We start from the raw sequence: 17,866 nt of genomic DNA on the forward strand, positions 1-17,866 counted from the left end.
CCAGAGTTTTTGTTATCAGACCTTTGAACTATTTAAAAAAATGGCTATCTTATAATTTGTATCGGAAGGGTCTGGGGAAAAAAGGGCTTGGGGGGACTAGTTGCCCTCCCATCTCTTTTGACCCTTAAAAAGTGAACTTGAACTTCAATTTCCATTAAAATGAGCCCTCTCTAAAATTTATACGAGCATTCCTTCCATAAGAACCATATATGCCCCAGGAAATAACTTACAGCGGCACAGGCTCTGGGGGATTGTGTCGACCCCGGAGTTTTCGTTAAATGATGTTTGAACTATTTAACAAAATAGCTATCTCAAAATTTTTATCAGATGGGTTTGGGGAAAAAGGGCGTTGGGGGGGGGGGGTAGTTGCAATCCGATCTCTTTTGACTCTTAAAAAGTGAACTAGAACTTTCAATTTCCAATCGAATGAGCCGTGTCTGAAGTTTATACGAGCATCCTTTCCACAAGAACCATTTAAGTTATGCCCCCAGGGCATAACTCACAACGCCAGCCCCCGGGCCCTGAGGGGTTGTGTCGACACCGGAGTTTTTGTTATCTGATCTTTTAACTATTTCTAACCATATATGCCCCCAGGGCATAACTTAAAACGTCTACCCCCGGACCCTGGGGGTAGACGATTCTATAGGTTCTTATAGACCCTTCTATAAGAACCATATATGCCCCCAGGGTACAACTTAGAACCCGGGCCCTGGGGAATGTATCGACACCGGATTTTTTTTCTCATCTGACCTCTGAATTATTTTTAACAAAATGGCTATCTCAAAATTTGATCGTATGGGTTTGGGGAAAAAAGGCTAAGGGAGGGGGCTAGCTACCCTCCAATCTCTTTTTACTCTCAAAAACTGAACTATATCTTTCAATTTCCAATCAAAGAGGCCCTCTCTGTTGCTTATACAACCATCCCTTCATAAGAACTATATATACACCCCAGGGCACAACTTACAACGCCTGCCCCCGGGCCCTGGGAGGCTGTATCAACTCCAGAGTTTTCGTTTTACGATATTTGGACTATTTAAAAAAAACAGCTATGTCAAAGTTCTTATTGGATGGGTTTGAAGAAAAAAGGCGTAAAGGGGAGGGGGTCTAGTGGCTCCTCGATCTCTTTTGACTCTTAAAAAGTGAACTATAACTTTCAATTTCCAATCAAATGAGCGCTCTCTGAAGTTTGTACGAGCATAAGTTCCACAAGAACTATAAATGCCCTCAGGGCATAACTTACAACGCCTGCCCCCGGGCCCTGGGGGTTGTGTCGACACCGGAGTTTCTTTATATGGTCTTTGAACTATTTTTAACAAAATAGCTATCTCAAAGTCCTTTTCAGGTAGGTTTGAGGAAAAAAGGGCATAGAGGGGGGGTTAGTTGCCCTCAGATGTCTTTTGACTGTTACAAAGTGAACTATAACTTTCAATTTCCAATCAAGTGAGCTCTCTCCGAAGTTTATACGAGCATCCCCTCCAGAAGAACCATTTAAGTTATGCCCCCAGGGCATAACTAACAACGCCAGTCCCCGGGCCCTGAGGGGTTGTGTCGACACTGGAGTTTTTGTTATATGATTTTTCAAATATTTCTAACAAAATGGCTATCTCAAAATTTTTATCAGATGCATTTGGGAAAAAAAGGGCTAGGGGGCTAGTTGCCCTCCGATCCCTTTTGACTCTTAAAAAGGGCACTAGAACTTCCGATTTTCAATCGAATGAGCCAATTCCGAAGTTTATGCGACGACTGCTTCCACATGAAGTGACTCTGGAAAAAAAGAAAAATAATAAAACATTGGAGCAGTATGGCCTTTATTATAGGCAACGATATAGCGTTGCCTCTGATATAAGTAGTCAAGCATATATTCTATTTCTTGGTGTTTCTCAAGCCTTGGTCCTTAGGCTGTTGCTGTTCTTAGCATATGCTGACATCTTACGATTATACTTTCAAGAGCCTATAAAGACTGCCTTTCTTGATGATAGAGCGTTATAGGTTAGAGTATGATCCTTCTCTGAACTTCGGTGAAAACTGTATAGGTCTAATGACATTCTGAAATTAATTGCACCATCGACTTTTCTTTTAATTAATTAAAAAAACTTTTTCCACAAAATAAGTTTTTCATAGAAAAGTAAAGAACTCCATTAAACCAAAAATGAGCAAAAATAAAATCAAATAATCTACCAAGCGTTAAACTACCACAAATCAGTATCGATAAATAAATGAAACCCAAAACAAACAGAAAAAGCAATAAATAACCGAGTCAAACTCAAAAGGAGCAGAAGTTAACATGAATAGGGCTCAAAACCCCTTTGTCTTCCTAATGCCAGAACATAATTTGCACTTTACTGAAAAAATATAAATGTTTTTACTTTTATAACTTTAATAAATCAAAAAATATTAACATTTTTATAAATAAATATCAGTGTATGTATATTAAACTGACAATGCACATTCATTTGTATTTTTTTTCAATAAGTGCAAATTATGTTCTGGCCTTGGTTAAAGTTTCATCTTTATACCCTTTGTCTTAATAGTGCTAGTAGAAGTAGTATTAATAGCTGTAGTTAAACTTTCCAACGATATTGCTGAAATACTTTTTTGACAATCTGTATGCACATAGTATGCTTTGTTTCGGTTCAACTTGTCCATCAACATATCCTCAAATTTTCACTTCAATACCCCGAGCCTTGGTAGTACTCGCTACTGAAACAGTAGTTGTAGTGGTAGTAGCAGTTGTAGTTGCTGTAGTAGTAGCAGCAGTACTAACAGTAGTAGTAGTGGCGTTCTAATATTGACTTTCTGGTAGGTTGATATTCCCCTTATGATTTTCTTTAAGTTCCAAATTAATACGCTCAGTCATCCCTGAGTTACACCCTTTTAATAACCACTGTGCATTTAATGTATTTTAATTTATTTCTGTACTCCCCTCAATATTCTCTGAAAGTTTCACCTGAATACCCGTCGCCTTTTTGGACACTAAAGGTCAAACTTGCTCAACTTTCTCCATAACAAATATTATATATAAGCAATTGGCAGATTGTATAACTTACAATCCTTGCCCCGAGGGTTGGGAGGGGAAGGTTAATATCCCAAGAGACACGGTTACTACACCTTTCAACTATGCTGAACAAAATGGCTATCTCAATCTTTTTATTTGATGTATTCAGGAAATAAATGGGCTTGGGGGGATTGTTGCCCTCTGATCACTTTTGACTCATAAAAGGGTACTAGAACTTTCAATTTCCAGTTGATTGAGCTCCTTTCGAAGTTTCTATGACAACTCTTTCTATATGAAGTGCCATGCTGAGAAAAAAAAATAATACAGGGTGCCCACTTCGCTTTTTATTTAGACATCGCAATTGCGCTGCCTATGGCATGGAATTGGGTTTTAGGCGACATTATGTAATCCTGTCTAGGAAGTTAGCTATTGGGGCGTTAATCTAGAGAGGATTTATACATCTTCTTCCAGTTACTGCTTTGAAGAGTAATCATTATGTTTTAACTAAGTCGTACTTAAATATCTATGGTATATATTTGTGAAGAGCACATTCTATTCAAAATAAAGCACATAAATAGTGTAGAAAAGTGTTTAGCAAACATATTGCTGTCTTATTTTAGAAAGTTCTACGGTAATAAATCGTTTTCGTCATAATTAGCCTACGGCGCAAACCTACTAAGTAGTATGATTTGAAAATCAACGAGAGGTAATTTTGTAGGGAGATATAAAGGAGAATAGGCAAAACAAATCTTTGGGAGAGGATCAAAGAGTCGGATAATCAGTAGGTTGGTCCTTATGTATATATCAAAAAAATATTTTTTGTTTTTCCTGCCTCCCACCATCCTAAACTATTCTTCTATGATAGAAAAAAAAATAAGTGTCATTTATTTTTAGGATAAATTCATGTTTGGGGTATGCTCAAGGCACCCAAATTTTGATTATACTCGAATGTTATAGAAATCGGGTGTATGTAAAGAAAATCATTGGTTCAGGGCATATATTTATTAGTTAATTGTGTATTTATTGTGAATTCTAACACAAAACAGGTGTTATGTGTTATATAAAGAGATAACTGAAGGGATTCAGGGGAATATATTAATAATCAATTAGGTGTCTGGGCATTTTCTTGCAAATCTAGCAGATATATTTGTGTAAAACTACAGAAGTTTATGTCACTATTTAAAATTAACTTCAACATTTACTTACTGAATCAATCAATGGTTTATTATTACATTTGATTAAATATTCTTGCAGCAGACATCTTTAGTATTGTTTAATTTTTATTTCTCAGATAAAGATTGATTACAAATACATAGGATACCAAGCTGATAAGACAATATCAGGTGAATTACTGAATATATCAATTTACATTTAATGTTTGTTGTTATAACTGAAATTTTGTCATTTGTCAGATATAATAAATTCATATTTGAAATCGACTTGTTATTAATTTGCTATTAGAACAATACTATTTTTGATTCAATGTTGTCTGCTATGTAATTTTCTGACAGATTGGACAATTGTTAAAGTACACATAAAATGTTTTGTTTTACAGTCGGTCATGGCGATTTCCACATCCACACGCAGTAAACAGGAAGTGTACCTGCTTAGTTCAGCTTCGGAAGATCTATATGGTTCAAAATTGACATCGATTGGTGATGTTCTGAGGCTCTATGCCACAAAGCTGAAAGTAGTCAAGACTAAACATGAGGTAGCAGTATCAGTAATTAAGGACGTTCAAATGTTCTGGGAGAAAGCCAGAATACCCATGCGCTGGAGTGATCATGCAGTTGCCCAACTTGAAGTTTTAGTGCAGAGATGGGAAGGGTTGAAGAAAAACAAAGCAAGAAGTACAGCAACTCAGATAGCCAATGAGGAAGAATTCAAGGAAACTTTGAATGATCTCTTTGATATAGCCCACCAGGAAGCGTTACAGCTCATCAAAATTGAGTAAGACAAGCAATTCTTGTTGGCCCAGCGGGAAAAAGGAAGGTAAGGGGTTATGGCAGGGGTTGACATGTCACTTACAAAACAGGAGAAAGTACAGGAAAATAAACAAAAAAGCCAGTTTCACTTGAAGACGAAACAGCAACTTGAAATAGCAAATCTGGATTAAACTATGTTGTTGGAGTCTTCTGATTCGTCTTCTAGTAATGATGATGCAGACATGAAAGTATTACAAAGAATTGGCAGTGAAGCCACCGAACAACCAGGTACACCAAAACGAACACATGGAAGAACTAACATTTTAACTCCTGCACTCCTGTCATCCCTAGACTGCACAAAGACAAGTGACAGGCAAGCAGTTCAGATCATTGCCCAAATAATTCAAGCAACAGGTCACAACGTTCCAGATTTCAGTATCAACAGATCATCTATAAGACATTACCATCAGAAGCATCGTGTCATACTTTCATCTCAGTTGAAGTCTGATTTCAATCCCCAGAAGCCAATGGTTCTTCACTGGGATGGAAAGCTTATGGAAGACCTCACTGGAGATGAAAAAGTTGACCGACTGCCGATAATTGTTTGTGAATCTGGAACAGAACAACTGCTTCGTATCCTAATGCTGGCTTCAGGTACTGGTAAAGCCATGGCAGATGCAATGATGGACACAGTGTCTGACTGGGGCATTGTAGACAGCATCAAGGCTCTCAGCTTTGATACAACATCAAGCAACACCGGCCGAATGAACGGTGCCTGTACTCTGTTTGAACAGCATCTTGGTAGAAGTGTTCTGCATCTTTCATGCAGACACCACAGCCATGAATTAAAGCTGGAAGGGGCATTCAGCATCACAGTGGGACCTTCAAGTGGCCCAGACATCCAGCTGATCAAATGGTTCAAAGCCTTTTGGCCAAACATTGTATATGCTGATTATAAGCATGGTGTTGAGGTTCCGGTTAATGCTGCTGCTCTGGTTGATGCCCTGGATGATATGAAGACCTTTCTGACTGATCAGCTGGATATTTGTCACCAACGTGAAGACTACCGTGTGCTCCTCGAGCTTTCCCTGCTGTTCATTGGTGGCCTTCCGGCTCGTGGTGTGATGTTCAGGAAACCATGAGCCCTTCTTCGTGCTCGTTTCATGGCACGACTGATTTATGCATTGAAAATATACATGTTCAGAGATTCTAGCTTCAAGCTGACAGATCGTGAAATCACTGGTCTGTGCTTTTGGTGTAGGAAGTTATGTTAAATTGTGGTTCCTTTCTTCTCAGCCACCAGCAGCACCAGCCAATTATTTAATGCTTCTGAAGAGTCTCCTCACTTGAGGATAGCCAGCAAGAACTGGTGCAATGAAGAAACTGTCTGGGCAGCTGTGGTATCTTAGCAAAGAACTGATAGGATTAGTATTTTTGACAGGGGTGTTGATGCAACTGAAAAAAGAGCAATGGTCGAAGCACTCTGCCATGAAGGAATGGAGGGCCCACCAAAGCGCATCACTGTCAAAAAAACTACAGTCACCAACAAGAATCTACAGGACTTTGTTACACACAATACAAGGAGCTTCTTCCATATCCTTTCCATTCCAGATAGTTTCTTGTCTACAGATCCTGAGACCTGGGTGGATAATGAATCCTATGTGAAGGCTGAAGCAATCGTCAGAGAACTACGAGTAGTGAATGACACAGCCGAACGTGGAGTTGCCCTTATGCAGGACAACAATTTTCTGCTAACAAAAAATTAAGACCATATGCAATTTGCTCTGCAAGTAGTTAAAGAGCATCGCAAACGTTTTCCTGATTCTAACAAGTCAACAATCCTTCAAGGGCTAGCCACAACCTCTGACAGCCCAGGCCCAGCATGACTTTGTAGTGTGTAATTTTTTATCAATTACCAAAAGATACATTTGATATTTGCTATGCCAGTGACATATTTTAACCAGTCATCATGATTGTTTTTACAAACTAATGATTGGATGAGTTTAGTATTGATTATACCTAAGATGTCCTCATTAAATTTTTTTGTTGAATGAATTTCCTAAGTGCATCCGAAATTACGTTAAACATTGTCCAAGCAGAAGTATAGTGATTATATGCTAAACTTCACTTGAATTGAGCATACCCTAAATATTGACCAATTTGGAAAATTTTTTGCCCATGTTGTTAACTTTTGATGTAGACAAAAATGGCAGGGTGGGAGGTTTATAATACTGAAGTGAAAAAATAAGGACCACCCTAATAATCAGGTTGTTTTCAAAAATTAGCTAAAATAAGATTTTTTCGAAAAGTAGTAAATTTGGATTTAATGTTCGGTGCATCTCTTTCTTTGTGTGTTAACTGGCTTTATCAGTTGAGATTGTTTTTCTTTCTGTTTATTTGACTTGCTTTTTGTTTTGTTGGTTATTATTTTGATGAGCGGGGGAGGCAAGAGGGACGAGGTTAGTCATGCTAGACTGTTAATTTATCCCAGTTAAAAGTGTCATTTTCATGTCCCATTTGTCTAAGGTTTTTGCCCCACGATTTTAAGTCCAGTTTCGGAACAAAGCCTACCTTTCTCTCTGCTGAAAATTGGCGAACAGGAGGTAAAAAGGACCACATGCCAACATCATGGCTCTGATAATAAAGATTAAATGTTGTTGGATGATTCTGGTTGACATGCGGAATAGTAGGCTATGTCCATCTTTCTGATAAAAGGTTAGTAGGAAGAGTGGGCGTAGGGGGCAGTTGGAGGATGTGACAGCCAAACATATAAATTAAAAGTGATTGCAGGTTGTTAATTTCGAGATATTTCAGGATACCCGTTTTTCTACTACAAAATGGCAGTATGAAGCAACGGTCACTTTATGCCCCAGCAATAGAATCTGAAAACCCTTGGAAAAACAAATTGAAGACACTTATGCCCCAAGTAATACAAATTGAAGACCTTTAGTTGATTTCAAATTAATTATGGTGTAGCAATTCAGTTTTTCAGTAAAATAGGAGGGAGAGAGGCTGGGATGGAGGTATAGCATACAAAGACCCATATGTGCCTCAAATAATAATTTTTTCAAAATCTAAGGGGCCGTGATCTTGTTTAAGCATCTAGCTTGTAGTTTTGATCAATTCTGACTTAGGTTGGTTTTCACCATATCAGGAATGAAACCGTTTTTGGATTTTTTGTCCGATTTTCTTCTTGTCATGTACCACAGCCATGGGGTTGTCAGGCCCTCAATATCCTCAAAATGGCGTGTCTTATGACCAAATCTTAAAAAAAAAAACTAATTTGATGTACCTGTATTAGCTCTTCAAGGATTATATATTCGGTGGAAATGTATCCCTCTTAATTTATGATATTCTGGCAGTGGGCCAAGTCCCTAATATCACTACAGGGAAAGAAGCAGAGGTCATGCTCCAAACTTCTTAGTAACGAAAAAACAACTAAAGATTAGGAGATACTTGTAGATCGAAAAAAAAAACAGTTCGTGGTAATGGACCGTAAGTAAGGAGCGACCCGGCTTAATAGTAACCGAAACTCTAAAAAACGGAACTTTGATACCATTACATATATCAAAGAATCGGATTTGTATGCTGATTTCAAATATATAAGTTTCATTAAGTTTAGCATTACTTAAGTTTAGCTTACATAAGTTTAGCTATCTGCAATATGGAATTTAGTATTTTTTTTTGCCAGAAGAAAGATCACAAAGGCTTTTTTTTCCAGGGGTAATTGTATCGATCCAGTGGTCCTAAAGTATCGAGAGAGGGCTCATTCGAAGGAGTATTAAAAGTTCTAGTGCCCTTTTTTAAGTGACCAAAAATATTGGAGGGTGACTGGGCCCCCTCCCACACCCTTTTCCTCTGAAACTATTTGATCAAAATTTTGAGATAGCCATTATGTTCAGTATAGTTAAAAGATCAAATAATTATGTCTTTTGGTGTAAATTAACCCCCCGCAATCCGTGGGGGGAGGCCTGTCAGTTATGAAATTCTTCAATTGTTTACTATTGGGAAGTATAAAGACATTTTTAGGGGGAGGAGGGGTAGTGCTTGGGGCGAATTTCTATGGGTAGAATCTTTCTTGAGGAGGGAAATTTATGGGGGGTGAATATTCCAGGGGAAATGTTACCCTGGGGATTTGACAGAATTACTATGTAAATTTCTTTTTAATTGTCTTACATTCTATTACATTCGCCAAATATTTTTTGTGGAGATGTCCCGGAAGAATTATCCAGGGGCATTTTCCGCGCGTTATGTTTTCTGAGAAATAATTTCGACGGAAGGGGGTATTTCTGGAGTAATCGAGAAACCGATTAGAGATTAAAGTATTCTTCAAATGAAAGAATGCTAAGGAGATTTTTCAGGCTGAAACGTCTGCAAGCAATTTTATAGGGAGGGGGGATTTTGAGCAAGGATGTAACTGCCTGGAGGGAATTTGACGGGGAGAGGGCACTTTACGTTGGATAAAGTTTACACGGAGGAGTTTTCCGTGAGAGGAGGGGTATATTTCATAGAGGGTGGGCCGGATTTACCCGCATTATTTGAAAAACGAACAGAAATTATTCCATATATAAAGAGCTCCCCCCCCCCTCAATACCTTACTCTTTACGCTAAAGCTTGACTGCTTAATGAAACTGAAACACGGGGGCCGTTTAATTAGAGGAGGAAGCTTTTTTAAAAGTGCTAACAGATTTAGCGTAAAGAGCAAGGTACCGAGGAGGGAGCAACGCTTCATATACACAATTAATCTACCAAGGTTTATATGTAAATTTTGTTTTAATTTTTCATTTACGGTGAGCCAAATTCGAGCCTGCATTAGTTGAAAAACGTTCAGAAATTGAATTAAAAAAAAAGTTTTTTATACTGAAAGTAAGATGCGACATTAAACGAACAGAAATTATTCTGTATATGGAAGCGGCTGTCCCCTCCTCAACGTCTCGCTCCATACGCTAAAGTTTTTATTGTTTTAAAAAGTAGAGTAGTGAAAAAGAGTAAAAATGTAGCGTAAACAGCGAGGAGTTGAGGAGGGAACAGCTTCTTTCCTGTGCGGAATAATTTCTGTTCGTTTTAAGTTTTAAATGTCGCTCCTTACTTTCACTTAAAAAATCTTGTTTTTTATTTAATCAGAAACAGAAATGAGTACATGGAGTACATTGAAGCAGTACTGGACCCGTAGCCAACTGCTTCTTTTCATAATCTCGAATTTTTTGTATTAACTGTTTTAAACATTTATCTTAGAAATGGGGCTAGGGATGAGGCTAAGCACTGTCAGATGTTACTAACTTTACTCTGAAACTGGTAATTACACGCTTGCTTTTTTTGAGCAGAGCTTTCAACGTGAAACAGAAACATGACAAAAACAAAGTTCGGTGGAATAACCTTAGATAATCGTTTCCACCACAGAATACAAAACACTTCTTCTGCTAACACACTATAGGGTCTGGCTAAAGAAAATTGGAAATCATTCTTTTTGGCTCCAGGCTTGACTTTTATACTGCTTTCTAAAATGTAATCTCATGTTCATCGATCATATTCGTTTTGGCAGCAGAGGTTTAGGCCCTTATAATTATTTTGTTTGAAACAAGTTACGATCGACAGTGTGAAAAAAAAAAGAAAACACAAAACCCAAAGAAAATGGAAAAAACCGACGTATTGCTCCCAATAACAAGCATTAAAGTCAAATTGTAAACGAACAAAAACTTCCACAAATCCCTATTTTCCTCAAAATAGGTAACTTGTTCTTTACACTTTTATTTTGCCCTTTTTTTTTATTGACAAACTGCGGTTTAGAACAATATTTTTTTTCAGTTTTAATATTTTCGAAGTCAGACCCGCACTTACCAACTGATTGTTGCAGCTAAGTCTAAATATCCTGTATTTCCAAAATTTATTTTCTGTAAAGAGCACTCAAGCTTTAATTCACAGAAAAAGAGGGAGAGGAGTTGTAAGGGAGCGTTATCACCCCTCCTTCACCACTCCTTACATGTCTGATAATGTCGACTTGTCTCCAGCTTTTTTTTTCGCTTTCGTATAACCTCGACAAGAAATTCCCCATTTAATATCATTCCTAGAAAACCCGGCTCTAAAATATACATCCTTTCTCCATCTCTCTTTTGTTCTAGCATGCAAAAAAAGAGTCGGGTGTAATTTTAGACTTATAAGGTGTCGTTTCAATTTTTCTAGTGACGGGGGGGGGGGGCAAGAGTAAATCATTTTCCTTAGGAAAGAGATATGACTGAAGAAAACTTTGTTTCGGTAGTGACAATTTGTTCCTTTTTTTCACTCTGCCAGTTTATATTTTATTAGATACCATCTCTTGGTCGAGAGTACCCGTAGTGGTAATAAAGGTCTGCTAAACCTTTTGAATTACACAAAACCTTTCTTTGGATTTACACTTTTTCTCAAAACGAATCCAATACTTCTGAATAATCAGGTGTAGTTATGTAATGATGATGTTTGCCCACAACATTCATGGAAAAAATAAAACCAAATTTAAGAATTAGGACGTGATTAATGTATTTTCTTAAATGAGGCTTTAAAACATATTGGGATTAGGGAAAGAATATAAACTTATAATAATAATAATAATAAAAGAACAATAAAAATAGGATTGACTGAACAAGCGATACCTTCACTAGGCTTTGTCCCATCCACGAGTCGAATCATTCCTTCTAATCTACCATGCTTTTTCAAGAAGTGTTTCAGTCTTTTCGCTCTTTCGCTCCGTCCTAAAGTCCTTCCTCTTCTTGCAGAGCCTATATCTTCAGAAATAGTCAAATTTACGGCTATTGTCAGTATGCATAAAGTTAAAAATTTCATTTTAGCACAGTTTGTTTTTTTGAATAGCTAAATTTTTATCACACAATCATTTCCAATGTCTCAAGGAAATACTAATGGTCCCACTGAAAGTTTTCCGACCTCGGCTAATTTTGGTTACGTCACCGCACTCCCCAGGACTTGTGCCAGAATGCCACGTTCTAAAACACTGAGTTAGTCTCATTACTCATTTATAATGTCACACCCAAAATTTATTCATACCTAAAGATGTGACATAATAAAAAGTATCTTAGCAAAATTATGTATCGACATCGATGGTGTTATTCCCCTGACCCCTTCTCCTAATGTGACATCATAGAAAGAGATTCTATACAAAACTAGATAGCTGTCAAAACTAGGTTGCAGCGATAGCAACAACCTAGTAAAAAACGAATCACGACCCATAGTAGCTAGAAATTTAAAGATGTGTTAAAAAAAACTGTCTGATGAGAACAAATTACCATCTGAAGTTGATTCATGAGTGGTAACTATTACTGCGATTAATTTTAACAGTAAAATTTTATTTTGAAAAAAAATTTATGTAAAATTTTAAAAACAGCCTGAAACCCCTCGGAAATGGTGTCGGATCGAAACGAAAATTGTCTCAAGAACGTGCCACCAGTTTATTGTTGTCAAGTTTTGTCTCCTGTATAAGACACAAAAATACAAACTTAACAGAAAGTTCTTAAACTTAAACTTCAAACTTAACACAAACACAAAGTTCCTATTTATCAAAGGTTTGATTTTCATACTACAAGAAATTATTTACATACTTAACTTTTTTTCAAAAAAATGAAGTTAATCGGTCAATTTTGTATGCTTCAAATTTGGTTTATTAAAAATATTATCAAACGTTTTAGTTATTTTGAATTCTAATTTTAATTCTTTGTCTCCAAATGACTTTTTTTTTAGAGTTTATTTATTCAGAAGGGGCTCGAAGCAACCAGGCCAGTGGGGGGGGGGTGAGATCCCCTTATTTAAACAAGCCTTAGATCTTACTATACGACTCATGAAAATTTATTAGACATTAGTCCTTGGTCATTTATACTTATCTATGGAGACAAACAACAAACGAAAACGGAATACCTCATGAGTAAATGTGTTATTGTACCGCTGGATTTGTATTTGCCTCTTCTTCAAAGTAGACTACTTTTGCACAATCCTGTTTAAGTCAATGGCATCGGTGAGGTCTTTCTGATTCGCTAACAACATAAGGGAATCTAGTCGAGAATCAAACATGACAGTTTCCAGCAGTTTATTAACAAACTTGAACTTGTTAAATGTTCTTTCGGCAGCAGCAACTGCAACAGGTGTTGTCAATGTCAATTTAAAATACATAGGTGTTGTCAGCCTGCTTAAGCTGATGTTGCCGGCAATTTCTTTCACCTATAACTTCTCTGAGGCAAGTGGCACCATGGTAAAGCTGGAACAGAACTTCAAGCTCTAATTCAAGAGGAGAAGAATCTGAAGTTCTTTCTTGGTTTTGGAAACAGCGTTGTTGCTAGCTTAATATCTGCAACCAAAGCCTTTTTTTAAGGAGGCTGTTATAAGGAGCAGAATGGTTGAAAGTTGATAGGGTAAACTCAAAGATTATCTCCCATCATCGTAGTCAACCTTTCAAGCAGAATTCTAAACGTTGTCTATAGAAAATGATACATTGAGTTCTTGGCTTGACTATGAGCTTGGCTGTTAAAATAAAATGGTTCAAGTCACCGACGATGATGTCTGATGAAATCTACCCCTGGATTGACTTGTATTCATCTGGCAAACACTGTTGATATTTTATTCTTTAAGTTTTTCTGTTGCTATCCTGATCTCGTACATGATATTTTTCATAAACATGAGGCAGGCGATAGTAATCTATCTTTCACCATCCTACTCAGCTCCCAGCTTTAACACCTTACTAAGATTGTTCAAGAAGAGCACCGTGTGGTATCCCAAAAGAATGATGATTGTGTCTACTGAGAGCTTTTATCCATATCAATTCTCCATTCTCTTTGTCCATAACTTCTTTCCCTTTTGCAATCCATTTTTTTTCACCTCCATAGCATGTTTAGGGATAGTCTCCTTACACCCTTGCTACCTCCATCCTCCATCAAATAGGGACTGTCAATAGAATGCATCGTATGGATTCCATGGGACGTATAGGAAAACATATCTATGGAAGCTCTACACCTTTTCAAGGAGAGTGAGTAGCCCCTCGGATCTAGGTAATACTTCTATGGAAGCTCTACACCTTTCAAAAGAGAGTGAGTATCCCCTCGCAATGTTGTGTGGATTCTACGGGTTTATTTTCCTTTGTACCTGTCCAAGCAAAGCGATCAAACACGTTTTGCAACTATGGACGAGATCGTATAATGCAACCGGACGGGTTTCTAAGGCAACACCCACGTTTTGGAACTAGGAGTGAGATTGTGTAATGATATCAGACTGGATTCGTTTCACGGGTTCATTAATAGAACAACTAATGTTTTTGAAAAGAGTAATTACTTCTAAGTTCAATAACCAAATTAAACTTCCGATGGTTAAGAATGCGTCGCGGGTAATTAAAGAATGAGGAATGGAATGCTATAGTTAGAATGGTTTAAGTTGAAAATTGTACCATTTGCGTAAAAATAACTCTATTTACGATTTTTTTTTGCGAAAAGGTATTTTCGAAAAGGTATTCCGTTGGTTAAGAATGCGTCGCGGGTAATTAAAGAATGAGGAATGGAATGCATCAACAATACAAAGAATATGCTCAGATACGTAATAGATTTGACGCCTACAAGAGACATTGGTACAAGATATTCAATAGCTTAATTGGCTGTGTAACGTTTTGCGTAAACGCCAACTCTATTTGCAAAAAACGGTATAGCATTTGCGAATTGGACTGTATGAACGATATTAATTTTTGATTGAATAATAGGGATGTGAATGATCCTAATTAGTGATCAGATCGTATGAAGGTGGAGAAAAGGGGTTAAACAGATTAGCAGTTAAGGTAACCCCTCGGGGATGTTAACTCATAGTTTATTTATTATAAATTTGGAATACCATCAATCTATGAAAATGGTTAACAATGATAAAATGGTCTTGTGACTTGACCTAACTTTACTTCTTCGATGTGTTCTGTATAATACACAAGTGGCGTTTTAATTGTGTTGTCAATTTAAAATAGAGTCTAACGTTATAATATACTAAAGAGTTGATATTAATAGAGATTTAAATGGCAAGAAAATAGTTTTAATAATGAAACTCAGAAAAATCCAAATGAATCCTTACAAATCAAGTAGTGAGGTGTTTATGAGTACGAAGCTCCAAGGATCATAAGCACCAATGATCCTAAGCAACAGGGACCTCAACCCCCACAGGTCCCCTATCCCCAGACTCCAAGAGGGCCCCCTCCCCTCCAATTTTTTGGCTCCCTCCCCCCCCCCTCCATTTTTTTTTGATTTTTTTGAAGTTTTTTTACTTTTTTATTTATTTGTTTAACATGATATATTTTTTCAACTTTTTTTTACATCTATAAATCATATCAGAAAAACAGAACGACAGTTTTGATTTAATTTTAAAATATGTTCTTGTACATACCCATACTCCTATTGATGAGGACTGATGGTTCACATTCAATATTTTTTCATGAAAAACAAACTTTTTTTTTAACCAATTTTTTTTTACTTCAAAATTATTCAAATTTTTTTTACATCTCTAAATCATATCAGAAAAATAGAATGACACTGTTGATTTAAATTTTAAAACAAATTCTTGTGCATACCCATACTCCTATTGATGAGGACTGATGGTTCTCATTAAAAAATTTTTCATGAAAAACAAACTATTCTTTTAACTAAATTTATTTGGACTTCAAAATTATTCAACTTTTTTTACATCTCTAAATCATATCAGAAAAATAGAATGGCACTTTTGATTTAAATTTTAAAATATATTCTTGTGCATACCCATACTCTTATTGATGAGGACTGATGGTTCTAATTCAATATTTTTTCATGAAAAACAAACTATTTTTTTAACATGGTATTTTTCAATTTTTTTTATATCTCTACATCATATCAGAAAAATAGAATGACACTTTTGATTTAAAGTTTAAAACATATTCTTGTGCATAACCATACTCCTATTGATGGGAACCGATGGTTCTCATTCAATATTTTTTCATGAAATACAAACAATTTTTTTAACTAATTTTTTTCTGGACTTCGAAATTATTAAACTTTTTTTACGTCTCTAAATCATATCAGAAAAATAGAATGACACTTTTTATTTAAATTTTAAAACATATTCTTGTGCATACCCATACTCCTATTGATGAGGACTGATGGTTCTCATTCAATATTTTTTCATGAAAAATAAACTATTTTTTTAACTAATTTTTTTTTGGACTTCGAAATTATTCAACTTTTTTTTCTTTTTTTATTTTTTAACATGGTATTTTTTTCATAATATTTTTTCATGAAAAACAAACTATTTTTCTTAACTAAATTTTTTTTTGGACTTCGAAATTATTCAATTTTTTTTTACATCTCTAAATCATATCAGAAAAATAGAATGACAATTTTGATTTAAATCCAGAAAAATAGAATGACACTTTTGATTTAAATTTTAAAACATATTCTTTTGCATACCCATACTCCTATTGATGAGGACTGATGGTTCTCATTCAATATTTTTTCATGAAAAACAAACTATTTTTTTTAACTAATTTTTTTTTTGGACTTCGTAATTATTCAACTTTTTTTTTTTTAACATGGTATTTTTTAACCTTTTTTTACATCTCTTAGAATTACATGAAACATACTTAAAACATAAAAAATTCACATTTAATTGGAATAAGCAAACACCCGCCCAGACACACAGGCAAAAAGAGTGAGAGAGAAAAAAACACATACAAATAAGTAGTTTCAGACACACAAACCGAGAAATACATGCATTTGGAATAAGCAAACACCCGCCCAGACACACAGGCAAAAAAGAGTGAGAGAGACAAAAGCACATACAAATAATTAGATTCAGCCACACAAACCGAGAAAGACATGCATTTGAAATAAGCAAACACCCGCCCAGACACACAGGCAAAAAGAGTGAGAGAGACAAAAAACACATGAAAATACGTAGATTCGGACACACAAACCGAGAAAGACATGCATTTGGAATAAGCAAACACCCGCCCAGACACACAGGCAAAAGAGTGAGAGAGACAAAAACACATACAAATACATAGATTCAGACACACAAACCGGGAAAGACATGCATTTGGAATAAGCAAACATCCGCCCAGACACAAAGGCAAAATGAGTTATAGAGACAAAAACACATAAAAATACGTAGATTCAAACATTGATACTGAAAAAGACCTGAATTTGGAATAAGCAAACATCCGCCCAGACACACCGACAGAAAGAGTGAGAGAGACAAAAACACAAACAAATACACAGATTCGGACACACAAACCGAGAAAGATATGTATTTGGAATAAGCAAACACCCGCCCAGACACAAGGGCAAAAAGATTGAGAGAGACAAAAACACATAAAAATACGTAGATTCAGACACACAAACCGAGAAAGACATGCATTTGTAATAAGCAAACACCCGCCCAGACACACAGGCAAAAGAGTGAGAGAGACAAAAACGCATACAAATACATAGATTCAGACACACAAACCGTGAAAGACATGCATTTGGAATAAGCAAACATCCGCCCAGACACAAGGGCAAAAAGACTGAGAGAGACAAAAACACATACAAATACGTCGATTCAGGCACACAAAACGATAAAGAAATGCATTTGGAATAATCGAACATCCACCCAGACACACACCCAAAAAGAGTGAGAGATACAAAAACTCATACAAATACGTAGATTCAGACGCAAAAACCGAGAAAGACATGCATTTAGAATAAGCAAACACCCGCCCAGACATGCAGGCAAAAACATTGAGAGAGACAAAAACACATACAAATGCGCAGATTCAGACATACAAACCGAGAAAGACATGAATTGGAATAAGCAAACACCCACCCAGACACACAGGCAAAAAAGAGTGAGAGAGACAAAAACACATACAAATACGTAGATTCAGACACACAAACCGAGAAAGACATGCATTGGAATAAGCAATCACTCGCCCAGA

General features: G+C 36.3%; 1 protein-coding gene across 1 annotated transcript in view; it reads right to left on the minus strand.

The window, feature by feature from the left end:
* Nucleotides 1-11,769, minus strand: part of Loxl2 (Lysyl oxidase-like 2) — a 175,964-nt gene extending 164,195 nt beyond the window's left edge. Inside the window, exon 1 of the mRNA XM_089087513.1 lies at nt 11,547-11,769. Within this exon, the coding sequence (XP_088943639.1) occupies nt 11,547-11,736 (190 nt within the window). The 5' untranslated portion in view covers nt 11,737-11,769. The remainder of the gene's footprint in view (nt 1-11,546) is intronic.
* Nucleotides 11,770-17,866: the final 6,097 nt, after the last annotated feature.

This window comes from Artemia sp. Qi Xiang Cuo, chromosome 4 (genome assembly GCF_049724085.1).
Source record: "Artemia sp. Qi Xiang Cuo chromosome 4, ASM4972408v1, whole genome shotgun sequence".
Lineage (NCBI taxonomy): Eukaryota > Metazoa > Arthropoda > Branchiopoda > Anostraca > Artemiidae > Artemia > Artemia sp. Qi Xiang Cuo.